The sequence below is a fragment of the Phacochoerus africanus genome, chromosome 11 (assembly GCF_016906955.1).
Source record: "Phacochoerus africanus isolate WHEZ1 chromosome 11, ROS_Pafr_v1, whole genome shotgun sequence".
Classification (NCBI taxonomy): domain Eukaryota; kingdom Metazoa; phylum Chordata; class Mammalia; order Artiodactyla; family Suidae; genus Phacochoerus; species Phacochoerus africanus.
In genome coordinates this window covers 38,931,287-38,944,868 of record NC_062554.1, presented here as the reverse complement: position 1 = coordinate 38,944,868, position 13,582 = coordinate 38,931,287, and the positions used below count along the sequence as shown (strand labels likewise).

Below are 13,582 nucleotides of genomic sequence, written 5' to 3'. Positions count from 1 at the left end.
TGCCCAGTCTTCCTTGGAGTCTCTTAATCTTTGCAGGAATCTTCCCTGACTCCCTGGATTGGATCAATACTGCTGATTCAATGTTCTCCTAACATCATGTATAATTCTTTCATAAATCTTGCTCTCCGTGATTAGATTGCAAGTTTCAGATAAGGATAGAGTTTGTGTCTTTAAAACATGTTTTTGTTGTTCATCACTGTACTCCAGAGCCTACACAAAGCTAGGCCTATAGACATTCTCAATAAATATTTGTAGAGTGACACTTGCACAATTTTTCCAAATCAGATTCTCCTAACTTTTGCCTCTGGGGCTTATCCTACTGTTGATGTCTTTGCATTGGGGTCAAATTGGAGCTAAAGCTGACCCCTACACCACAGCCACAGCAACACCAGATCTGAGCCATATCTGCAACCTATGCCACAGGTTGGAGCAATGCCAGATCCTTAACCCACTGAACAAGGCCAGGGATCAAACCCACATCCTTACAGAGATAACCCCCACTGAGCTCCAGTAGGAACTCTGGTGTTCTGTCTTACTTCTGCTCTCATACTGTGAACAGGTTTCCTTTTTGCGGTTTCCTTAGTGCCAGAATTTTTGCTTTTTTTTTTATGATTTTGCTGTTTTCTTTTTCTTTGGAGGTTCCCAGGCTAGGGGTCTAATCAGAGCTACAGCTGCTGGCCTACACTACAGCTCACAGCAACGCCAGATCTGTAACCTACTAAGTGAGGCCAGGGATCAAACCCACAACCTAATGGTTCCTAGTCAGATTCGTTAACCACTGAGCCACAACGGGAACTCCGAAATAAATTCTTATGAGTGCATAAATAAGTGATTTAACTTGTCCGGACCAGGATCTTGCATGATAGTCCAGTTCCTCGAGCTGGACGGCATACGAGGTACTTATTTAATAGGAGGATGGTCCCTAATAGGATTGATCAAGACTCAGAGGCCTCACAGCCTCAGAGGTACTGAACAGACGTGTAGTCCATTGTGCAAAAGGATGTGCAAAGCAACAGGTCAGAGTGGAAATACAGTCGGTGGGTCACAGAAGAAAGTCACAGCAGATCTTTTCTCTGAAGGATGTGATACCAGGAAAAGGCAATAGATAGAAATCTAAGATCATGGTGCTGTGATCAACAGCATTTGAGAGAAACTTGCCGTGGGAGTTAGAATACAGCAGCAGGAGTAGAAAATAACACAAGGCCACTGTCCCAGAGTGTCTGGGACACTAGACATAAAACAAGACGAGGACTTGAACACAGGGGACAGGCCAATATTCCATAAACTAGAACTTCAGTACAGACATACACTTGGCTATAAAAAAGAAAGCAAATTCCTAAAGCATGTACCTTCCCCCAACCAAACATATTCTTAAACACTCGTGTCATTTCCTACTGCAATACTGCAAACCTACTTCAGCAGCATCGATATATAAGACAAACAAATTCATCTAAATATGGTGATTGTTCTTGACTAAGCCAAAAAATATTGTTAAAAATTCAAATTTTTATTATTATCTGTTTTGTTAAAAACAGAAAGAAAAAAAGATAGTTCTTAATTGAGGTTACAATGTTTAATGTATTATTTTGCATTCTCTGGGGTTTATGGCCAGAAATGTTCCTGATAGATAGAATGCAGATGTTGGTGTAGGTAGAGACATTAGTCTTGATGTGTGAAGTTGAACTGGACATTGTTTGGGTCTTGCTCCATACAAATGAAGCCCCTGCACTGAAATTTAGAGTCACAAAGCCAATCTGAACTTTACAAAATGTCTGCCCAAAGCAGCTGAAAACTTAGAAAAGAGATGTAGGCCAGGAGAGGGTCAAAGCTGAAGAGGCAAAGTCAAGCTCAGGCAAGAAGGGCCCAGCAAAGACATCAACAGTAGGATAAGCCCCAAAGGCAAAAGTTAGGAGAATCTGATTTGGAAAAATTGTGCAGGAAAGCCAATAAAACAAAACCAGATAGTGCTGTTACTGAGAAAATTTTCATTTGTTAGGGAAGCCAATCCTGGGCAGTTTGACACCAAAGAGGTTCTTTTATCTGAGCTGGCAATGACACTGAGGAAATGCCTTATGTCTTGGGTTTGGCTCAACAAAATGGACTTAGAATGACTCTGAGTATCCCATCAAAAGTGTAAGAGAATCAAGGATAATGTTAAAGTCTTCCACTTTCATGATTTGGGTTATAAAACACACCTTTGTGAAATATCTTGGATTCTTATTCTAAGAACGTTTTCATCAGAGCTTGATTTAATTCTGGTCTGCGGAAGGCCATAGAGAAAATTCACTTTTGAGGAAGACTTACACTAATGGTCTGTATTGGTTGTACAGGTTGTGTGATTGAATAGATTAAAATTCCATTCCCAATAAATTCTTCTGTAGATTTACATAGTTTCCTTGTAAAAACCTTTAGTTTATATTCACTCATGTTAAAAATCTGATTCCAGATGGACATTTCCAAATATGTCATCTATATATTTGTCTTATAATACTGCTCTGACCTTTTCCTCCTTCTCCCAGCAAATGAATTATTTATAATTCTTTTCATAAAGAGATAATCAGTTAAAGAGCTTTCTTAAAGGTGGCAAAACTAAAAAGCAAATTAGTTTTATGATTTCAAAGAATTAGCTGACTATTCATTTATTATAATGTTTTCAGACTACTTTAGAACTCTCAGAGGAAGAATAATGGTCCAGTACAGTGCTATGAGGTTTCCTTTATGGACAGAGTAAGCCATTTAATCTTGACAGACTCAAATTGTTTTTGATTTTCTGCCATGGCTATCCATCACAGAAACAGTAGTTGTGACTAATAGCATTTTGTCCACTAACCAAAAACATTTATAATGTATACCTGGAAAATATTCCAAAAGGAGTATAACATTAAATTTAAAAAAAAAGTTCAACAGCTGAAAAATCAATATCAGCTGGGGAAAAAAAAAAGCTATAAAGGTACTTTGAGAAGTGATGGAGATAAATGTTTAGATTTTCATTAATTTCAAGGAGAAAGTGGAAGAGAAAACTTTAAGAGACTTGATGGGAAATATTTTTTTCCCATTTTAGGATGAAAATTATACCAGGAATTTCCCTATAACTGTATATGTTCAAAATATGTAGAAGATTCTCTTGAATTAAATAAATCATTGTAAATGTTTTATTAGTTATATAGAACTTCCCATCCCCAGTTATTTTTTGCCATTAAACTAAAAATTCTAACATGGTGGTAGCAGCCCTGCAGAGAGTACTACAGACTTAGAAGAACAGTGGTATCCAAAAATAGATTCTATGTTTTAGTAATTATAGGGAGTCACATTTCCTCCCATCATATAAAGACCCATGAGGTAAAAGCAAACTTGAGAAGTGAGGTGGTGTACTAAATTGGTCCTAAAGTAGATTTGCAAAGTAGACTAAAGTAGACTAGCTTTGGGGAGTATTCTTGCAAAAATTATCAGCCTAGAAAAATCTGCCAGATGTATATATGTGCAAAAGGCCACACAGAATGGTATTATTACTGTATAGAGCATAGTTCACTCCTTAATTATGCATTTATTTATTAAATCAACAAATATTTATTGAGTTTCAATAATGAGAAAAACACCAGGGTTAAGCAAGTAAGAAATGACGTCTGGATGTGGAGAAAAGGGAATTCTCCTACGCTCTTGGTGGGAATGTAAGTTGGTGTAGCCACTACAGAAAATAGTATGGAGATTCCTGAGAAGATGAAGGGTAGATTTACCATATGATCCAGCAATCCCACTCCTGGGCATATATCCAGACAAAACTAAAATTCATAAAGATACATGCACCCTACATTTATAGAAGCACTATTCACAATAGCCAAGCCACGGAAACAACCTAAATGTCCATTGACAGATGAATGGATTAAGAAGATGTGGTACATACACACAAATGGAATACTACTCAGCTGTAAAAATGAAATAATGCCACTTACAGCAACATCGATGCAACTAGAGATTATACTAAGTGAATTAAGTCAGAAACAGAAAGACAAATACCATACGATATCATTTATATGTGGAATCTAAATGAACCTTTCTACAAAACAGAAACAGACTCAAGGACAAGGAGAATGGGCTTGTAGTTGCCAAGGGGGAGGGGTTGGGGGAGAAAGGGAGTGGGAGGTTGGGGTTAGCAGATGTAAACTGTTATACACTGAGGGGAGAGACAACAAGGTCCTACTGCATAGCACAGAGAGAACTATATTCAATGTCCTAGGATAAACCATAGTGGAAAAGAATATAAAAAAAGAGTGTGTATATATATGTATAACTGAATCACTTTGCTGTACAGCAAAAATTAACACATCATTGTAAATCAACTTCAGTTAAATAAAAATAAGGATATTCTAAAAAAAAAAAGATATGACATCTGCTCTCACAGAGGAAAAGAGAGTTAACATTTGTTGAGAGCAAATGATGGTCAGGTGCTTTACATATCATATCAGCTCTATGAAGGGGATATTTTTATGATTTTTCCTTCTCTGAGGAAGCTGAGCCTCACAGGGGTTAAACAGGTTACTCAGGATCACTCAGATGGTAAGTGGAAGAGTCAGGTTTGTCTCCAGAGTCCACTGCACTATGGTGCCTGTGATCTGGCAGGAAAGATAAAAACATCCACAGCTACCTACAACACAGATGGGAGACTGGTAGACACTGTGAGTTAGCTGTGACTTGCTCTGGGAGAAGGGAAGGGAGCTATTCATTTTGTTGTGTCTAAGTCACCTCTAGGAAAGCTTCACAGAGAAGGTGCACTTGAGCTGGGCCTTGAAGGGGGAAAGCATTTTAGGTGGAGACGTAAAAATGCACTGCAGGTTGAAGAAATGGCTTATAGTCCCACAGGGCTGGAGACAGTGTTTCTCATACTTGTATTCATGCCACAGTTTTGTTTTTTTTGTTTGTTTTTGGCCACACTCATGGCATGAGGAAGTTTCTAGATCAGTGATCCAACCCGCACCACTGCAATGACCCGAGCTACAACAGGGACAATGCTGGATCCCCCACTGTGAGGCTTCCAGGGAACTCCTTCATATGACAGTTTTGAATTCTGGAATACTTGGCAGCAGACCTGAACAGTGCCTTGGCCAGGAAGCATTACAATACAATGAGACTCACGGCTTTGGTGGTAGGAGACAGGCTTTCAGCCACCTACCAGTTATGGGAACTTTGGAGAATCATGTGAGCTTTGATGAAATCATCATCATGAGGCTATCTGAAGGAGAATATGACTTGATACTTATATAGCGCTTAGCTTAGTATCCACAGCACATGGGTGCACTGACTAAATTGGGTGTTATGAGTACTATGTCACAGTAGCATCTGGGGATGTCTATAAGAGCGTTCAGTTATTACATGATTCTCTTGCTTTTTGACCATGGCATTGTTCGTATAGAATTGTACCGTGCCATACTGACCCAGCTCTCCTATATACTCGCAAGGCACATTTCCGTAATATTCTCTTTCTGTCCTGCTGGACTGCTGCTTGTTAGGCCTCTTATTGTCTACTCTCAATCTTCTTTATGCTTTATACTTCTTTATACTGCATTGCAGGACACGTTTAAGTTAATGTACAATTTGGCAGATATTACAGAATACTGTATGTGTTTGGGTTTGGCAAAAACCAAACCTAGCACATATGGGGAGGTGTAGACAGCAGGCCTGAGCCCAGTGGTTGAAAACCAGCTGTACAGTGTGGGCTGCACTGGAGTAGGGGTGGGGTATAGGAAGGGGGAAGTCATTCAGGTTATGGTCAGATTGGAAAAGAACTTGAACACCATGCTGGAGAGTTTGGTCTCTATCTTAGAGAAATGGAGATGCAGGGAAAAAACAAACATAGGTGAATGGACCGAGAACTGTGTCATTCCCACCCCCACCTTGCAATTTCCATGTTGAAGCCCTAAACGGCCCCCCAGTGTGACTCTGTTTTGAAACAGATCCTTTAGAGAGGTAGTTAAAGTTAAATGAGGTCATAAAGTGGGGCTCTAATATGAAGGGATTGCTGTCCTTATGACGAGGTGCTCTCTTGCTGTGCCCGTGTGAGGACGCAGTGAGAAGGCGACCATCTCTAAGCTAGGAAGAGTTGGTTTCTGAAACCGACTTTGGTGGCACCTTAATTTCCAACTTACAGCCTCAAACTTACAGCAGTTACAGCTCTCGAGAACTGTGGGGAAATCAGTTTCTGTCATTTAAGCCAGCTGGTCTGTGATATTTTGTTTTGGCAGCCCTGGCACCACACTAATACGGTAGAAAGCAGCATAATAGGATTTGGGTTTTAGGAAGATAACTAGGGCAGCAATGGGGGATTGCTTTGCATCTTCTTTATTTGGTCAACCCTATACTTTCTTTGAAACTCAGTCCCTTTGGGAAGATTTCTTGATTCCTTAAGCTTGATTTGACGTCTTTCATTGTGTTCTCATAGCATTACTGCCATCTCTCATAATAATGTATTACAATTCCTGCCTTTAACAGGTATTCTCCCCTGCCATATTATAAACTTTTTGAGATCAGGGACATCTTATCTTCACATTCCCTGCACCTAGTATAGTATTTGGCACATGGCAGGTTCTCAATAGATATCTGGGAATTAAGTAAGTAATAATAGTGGAAACTGAGGCAAGGAAATAAGTTCTAAGACTACTAATAGTTCATTAGCAGAACATCCACTTGTAAATTCATCATATTGTCTTGTTTGACAAAAGATGATAAAGGTTGATAATAGTTTGTCTTTAATCTTTATTTCTAATCTCCTCCAAAAATAAAATTAAGAAGTGCTAAAGAAATCAACTTTAATGATTTTTGCCTCACTGAAAATTAGGCTCCCTTCCCCCATTAAGTCCTGGTATACAGTAGATTAGGTATATATTAGGTATATATATTATATATCTATTACATGTGTATATATATACATACATACATACATACAGTATATTAGGTATACAATACCTAATGTCCTCAAGAGAGAAGCAAATGCTGACTATTTCTAATCACTTAATCTGTTTGGGGGAATCCCCAAAAGTCCACAAAGAGAACTAATGTGATCATCAAACTCAAATGCACTGTTCTATAATTTATGAAGAATTCCCGATAAGTCTTTTGGAGTTTGCCAATATACCCGATGATTAAAAACATTAGGCCAGACAAATCTCTATCTTTGCTTTTAGAGCACAGGAGCAGTTACAGGAATGGAATTTCTCCATTAACCAAACAAAACATTTCTATAAATCACTGTACTAATTGCTGAGTTAAAGGCTGTGCCTGCCTCAAGAAAAGCAAACAAGGGATGTTGCCAAGAAGAGACACGTTCAGTTGGTTAGACAACACCAATGTGTTTAATTGCAGTCTTTTTAGTCAAAATGGTTCTAGATGACAGACTCATTCCTTTGATCATTTCATTTTGACCTATTAAGATAGTCAATTCTATTCAATTTTTCCTGTTCTGACAATATTTCTGTCCTTAGAATATTATATATGGTTTGGGGTCTTATTGGGTGAAAAGTGTGTGAATCCATCTTTCCCCACTTCCCTCTGATTTCAATGTTCTCATAAATCCTTAGGTTTTTACAGAGGTTGAGAATAGCCAAAATTGAATAGAATTTCTTAATCTTCAATTAAAATTCTAATAAAGATTTTCCAGCTGCTCAAGCTGATACACCAGAAGCAGAACTTTTTTATATTTGTGTATTAAGAAATAACTGGGATTATTTGGAAAATAATCATGAAATTTTAATGAAAATCAGATGACTTTCAGAAATATTGGCCTACCTTTTGGAGATACTTTTTTTTCTCCTCAGATTCCTGAATCTTTAGGGTTTCAGTAACTCCATCTCTATTCTCTAATGAAAACAAAGTCAAATTCAATCTGAAATAACTTGATCATGACTTTACAATAATGTTGATATAAAATTGGATAAAGGCTAAAAGGTAATACATACATAGAGTAGGAAGTGAAACACTAGTATGTACTGTCTTGAAATTTTATGAATTAGATTCATAAATAACTGGAGACTGAATTAATTAGCTATTGCTTCAGGGAACCTCTAAACTCTTTAGAAGGTGAGTAGCTTGGCTTCAGAGACAAGGTCTCTAAAGAGAACATGCTTGTAGTACCAGAAATTCCAATTTCTACATTCCTATTCAACATGTTAGAGGAATTTAGGCATTTTCTTCTGGAGAAATAAGAGTGGTTCCTGAAGCAGCATCCTGGTAATGCAAATCATAAAGTTATGCCAAAGTGTGAAGTTGTATCCTTGTACTCATTACTTATTTTTTGAAGGATCTAGGAATCAGGATGTTGAAAGGCATAAAAGTTGGTACTTACTGCTTTTCTCAAGGAAAAAAGGCTGGAAGTAACTTTTCTCTAAAAAATACAAAAGGGAAGTAAAGAAGTCATTGGAAAAACCACAGCATTAAAAGTATTTAAGGTGCCTATACCTATAAAAGTTGCATAGCAGTTTCTCCATCTTAGGGCTTACAGGTAAGGGAACTTGGTTTCTAATGTGACTTGCCTTAACTTTCTCTAGGGTTTCATGTTTGAACTCAATTATGTAGCAACCATCCTTAATATCCCTTCAGCCAACATCTGCCCAGATTATTCTATATCATACGTTTAGCCAAACAGGTGTTATAACCCAAGGAATACCTTAAGATGTTCCATTTTGGGTGGAAGGGCTGTTGAGAATATTTAAGAATTATTTGTATAGTTTTAGACGTTTGAAATGATTCTTATTTTAGAATTATGTTCAGCAGGTTCTCCTGGGAGGGGCTCTGGTATCTTCCGGGTGGGTTATAGAGGAGGCAGCTACTCACCAGGAGCACTACTCTTAGAAGCCCGGGCCACCGGCAGGCGCTGGCTGCTACCTCTGGACAGCACCAACTGAGATTCGTTGGGGGGATACATCGAAGCCCCGATCCAGAACTGCTTGGCCAGGTTGGCATCTAGATCCGAAGAGCCAGTGAACACCAGTAATCCCTGGGGGCAAATTTCACAGGACTCCGTCCGGCTGCTTGGACCGCTGCTGGGCCTCGTTTCCATGGTAACTCAGGACGCTTCTCCAAGGTTTCTTGCCCTTCTCCCAGCCCCGCCTCCCCCCCTCCCCCCGGAAACCCGCTTAGTTGGCAACAACCAGAGCCGGAAGCCCTTAATTTCCTCTGTAGATGTTGGGGTCTGGTGCGAGCTTGTGGGCCCCCAGAAGCCCACTTTTGCAGTGATCACAGGCTTCGGGACCAGTCTAAGACTTGAAGTTGAGATCGTACAGTCAGGACATCAACTTTGAGGCGTCCTGTTGGAGTCAGTGGAGGTGCATTTCAGCTCTCATATCCTGTCCTTTCGCGCCCCCCGCCCCCGTACCTCCCGGCCCCACGCCGCGACCAGCTTTCTTTCCCAAATATATCTAAAAGTTTTCAATTCCTTAGCTCTACAGCCCCAATCCCCTTCCCACAGAAGATTTTGCTGTAGCTCAGCACCCATGATGGGGAAGTTCTGGGTCTCCACTGGTTGGAGAATTCAATGGGGCAGCCAACATCCTAGCCTGTGGGAGCTAGAGGTGTGAACTGGGCTGATGAGGTACCCCTATGTATAATTTTTGTTATACACTTTCCCCCTGAATCCTTTGAAACCAATCCTATGGAAAGAAACTCGATTTAGATTGTAACACCACTCTCAGTCCCAGACCCACTAAAAGCTGCTTAGACTGCAACACTCGTAAATGATTATTTAAAATATATCTGATCAGTGGACCCAGTTCTTTCATGAAAAATGCGCTCTCAATTGTGTTAATATTTCTTACAGAAATATTAACAAGTGTTATGTGCATAGCTTTCCCCAGAGGTTAACTTGTTAACTAGGAACAAGTTAAGGGATAGGAAAGTTGTAATTACTGTAGCAGGGATAGAGATGGACATCATATAATCAACTTAGGAAATGGACACGTGGTAATAACCACAATTTAGTTTCCTATGGCCTTATAGTTTCCATAATGACCTTAAGGCACTTTATTCCTTCAAGATATTAACACAGTCTCATGGAAAGATAGTTCAAAAGTTGATAATCACAAGTCTATACAATGACACTCAGCTAAGGAAAAAATCGTATTCCCCCATATATCTGAAACACTTGGTTCAGAGCTTGAAGGAATATTGGAAAATATTGCATACTACCTACACTGTATATTTAGCGGCCAAGGAGTTGATTTCTCTCTTTGCAGAGCTACTGATAAATAGGCAATGGGTAATATTAGCGAATTCCAGCCCTCCTCCTCCCAACACACTGATATGCACAGGCAGCTCATTTGGATGAATTCCCAAATCTTTTTACCTGGCCGTGTGGTTAGTGATTGGTTCTATCAGCAATCAGCTAACTACACTGCCTAGTAACTAGACTCACAGAAAATAAGGTTAACTTTCATCGCAAACTGCAGACTAAAGCTGGTGCCCCCATACGTTTAGACAGACAAACCATTAGTTCAGTTGCAGCTCACTTTACTTTGTGGGTTGGTGAATACTCTACTAATGAAAAAGAGGCACAATAAATCATTGCATACAGCGTTAAGCGTTATAGGGGGCTCCGCCCAGCAGTATAACGTCTTAAAGTCATTCAACACCACGGATTTCGCTTTCGGTAAGTAGAACTGCACAATCATGCTCTTACTCCTAGAGATAGCTAACAGTTTAACCGTATCTAGATGCAGCCGCCTGCGGGCATTTGCAAAGGTTATGCGCACGCTGACAACGTGCTGGGCCAACAGCTCTAACTGCTGACGCATCAAATCTCGAAGCGCAGCGGGCTCTTCTCAAACCCTCTGGGTCGGCAGTTGGCCGCCGAGGGCGGCGTCTTCGTCCTGGCGGGGCGGCGGGTGATGCTGTGCCTTGTTTTGATGGCAGTGGAATTAGTGATTGTAAGCGCCAGAGTACAATCAGCTAATTACACTGCCTACAAACCGAGCACCGGGCGCCCGCAGGGTGCAGCTCCCGGACGGTCCGCAGCGCCGACGCGGAGTCCCCGAGCCGGCGGGCCACGGGATCGCGCCCGCCACGACCCCATATTTCACCCGGGCCGATGCCCGACAGTGCCTGGGCGCGAGGCCCAGGGCGCGGGTCCCCAGAGGGCGAATCCGGATCCCCCGGGACCCTAGCCCGGCCCACAGGCTGTGCTGGCCCCCGCCGGGCTTGCTGCGCACTCTAGGCACAGCCAGCGGGCGGCACTCCAGGTGGGGACCTGCACCTCCGGGCTCGGGCCCCCAGGCCCAATTGACTCCCGGGAGCGCCCGGTCGGCGGGCTTCACCTGGGCCGCCGAGTCCCCGCGCCCCGCCTCCCCTGCCCGCAGTCTCCCGCACCTCCCAGGGCCCTCCCGCTCAGGTTCCCCTTCCTTTTCCCTTTCGCTCTCTCCGGCCGGCTCCCCCCTCCCTCACCCGGGTCGGCTCAGCCTCAGAAAACTTCTCTTCAGTTCCGGCCCAAACCCTAGAGCTGGCTTTCTCAACCCAGTGCGCCTCGCAGCTCCGAGTGGCCGAGTGACCGTGGCCGTGGCGGGCCAACCGCCTTTGGAACCCCGCGGGTGGAGGGGGCGGGGCGGGCGCGAGCCGGGCGAGGTGGGGGAGGGGCTGGCTGGGGGAGGGGAGGAAGCGGCGACCAGGGGCGGAGGGCGGGCCCCTGCAGTTCCCTAGGAGGCCCAGGAGACAGAGGCGCTGATCTTGAGAAGTTTCTTTTACCAGCTTTCCAAAGGGACGAGGAGCTCTTTCTCGCCTTGCCGCTCCCCAAGAAGCTCCCGAGCCCACCCAATTTCCAAACCCATCACTGTCAGGATAAACAGCTGGCTAAGTACCAAAGAGTTGGCCTGAATTTTCTAAATGGAGATAAGCCTGGCTAACCTGTGATGGGCTGGAGGCATGCCTTTGAGGTCCCATCTGCACCCTTGCGTCGCCCTTGGGTTCTCTTACGCTCTCAGAGGGCCACGCAATGGGGTGGAAGCTGGGTCTTCGAGACTGAGTGGGGGCCAGCTAGCTCCTTAGTTAGATCAGAGGATGGGGCCTCTTGAGATCAAGGCCATCAGCACTCTTCCTACTTCCAGCACCTATTTATTTAAATTTCTGCCATATGTTCAGCACCTAAGATCATCCATTCCACCCTCCCTGTGTACAATCTAGCTGCTAACACAAAGTGAACGTCCATTACTTGCCATTCAAGACAGTACATAATAAATTACTAATCTGGGTAGAAGTAGAAGGGGGTCGGGTAGGGCATGGAGGAGAATGTAATTGGTCAGGGAAGGTTCAAGGAGTAGGTCCTTGAAGCAAGACTAAATTTGGACATTCAGGGTGAGGGCTGAGGAGGCTGGAGGAACAATGTCTCCTGACCATTTACATTTTCTTATTCTCACAATTCCGAATTTGATGATGCAGATGTGTTGATGTGTGTTTTGGGAGCACACTGGGCAGACTGTAGTTAGCATTTTGGGAGACTTCAACTAAGAATCCCTTCAGTTACTCCTTCCCCTCCTTTCCTTCAGTGAATGAATCAGGAGAGGATAAAGAATATTCTCTGATTACACACTTTGTAGAATTCAATTGGAAATAGCCACCCCCCACCCCAACTTTGGTCTTCAACCACCCAGGATAGACTACTCATTGTTGACTCCCAAGGCTTAGTTCTAAATTATTTTCTACAAAAGAAAACTCCCCAGCTGCAGATAGATTCCCTAAACCCAGCAAGGGGTCTCACAGATGCTATGACAACACCGATAGGCTCAGGTGATTTAGATCATTCAACACACATTCCAAACTCACACTATTAAAACACCAGAAGAACTCTCCAAGGATGAATTTGAGTGAGTTACAGCATCATCTTTGAATGTGAAAGACAGCACCTTTTTTGGTTCAATGCATCATTTGTTTTGTGAGCACCAAAGTGGAGAGTAAGAAACCAAAGTGAAGCGTAACATGCACAGTACAGAAAACATTCAAAATTAACTTGTAAAGTTAAATTGCAGAAGGCAGGTCGTTTACAACTAACTCGAAATCTGTGTTCCTCCTTTCTTTGGGAGAGAGGCAGTGTTGTTGAATACATTCCTTAAAGCCCTCACACGCCTTTAACTTGTTCAGTAGTCCAAGCCCTATTAGGCAACATGCAATAATCAGAGCTAAGTGGTCTCTGGCTCTCTTGGGACAACTGTACAGCCAATTTTGTATTTTATATTTAAACATACATATATAATAAGATCAGGAGTGAAAATAGCCTTCATTCCATTGACAATGTACAGACGTATGTCTTGATCAAGTCTTGATCAAGCCATAATTACAAAAGCAATTCTATTCTAATTGTTAGTCATTTTTACCCCATACAATATTTAATACTTCTTCTTGATTGATGTTTTATGATTATTATTACATTTCTTACCTGAGCTGAACTACTTCCATCCCAGGCAAGGGTTGCAGTAAATGCCTCGAAATTCAGATTTTTAAAACTCCTCTTCCAAGATAATAAAAAGTCAAGAAAACTCATATATAAAAGTCACCAATATGCCTTGCCTACTGAAATAAAATTTTTAAAGTGCAGTTTATTTTGTAGGCAGCACAA

At 42.0% G+C, this 13,582-nt stretch overlaps 1 protein-coding gene across 4 annotated transcripts in view; it reads right to left on the bottom strand.

Moving 5' to 3' along the window:
* HOATZ (HOATZ cilia and flagella associated protein) overlaps positions 1–13,582 on the bottom strand; it is a 27,615-nt gene extending 14,033 nt beyond the window's left edge. The window contains exons 1-4 of one of the 4 annotated variants that reach the window (XM_047753213.1): positions 13,403–13,582; positions 8,821–8,983; positions 8,333–8,371; positions 7,777–7,847 (exon numbers count right to left, since the gene is read on the bottom strand). In XM_047753213.1, coding sequence (XP_047609169.1) covers positions 7,777–7,847; positions 8,333–8,371; positions 8,821–8,983; positions 13,403–13,507 — 378 coding nt within the window. In that variant the 5' untranslated portion in view covers positions 13,508–13,582. Of the gene's footprint in view, positions 1–7,776; positions 7,848–8,332; positions 8,372–8,820; positions 9,294–11,421; positions 11,800–13,402 lie in introns of those variants that run through there. The other 3 variants (XM_047753210.1, XM_047753212.1, XM_047753211.1) reach the window with 3 other exon arrangements.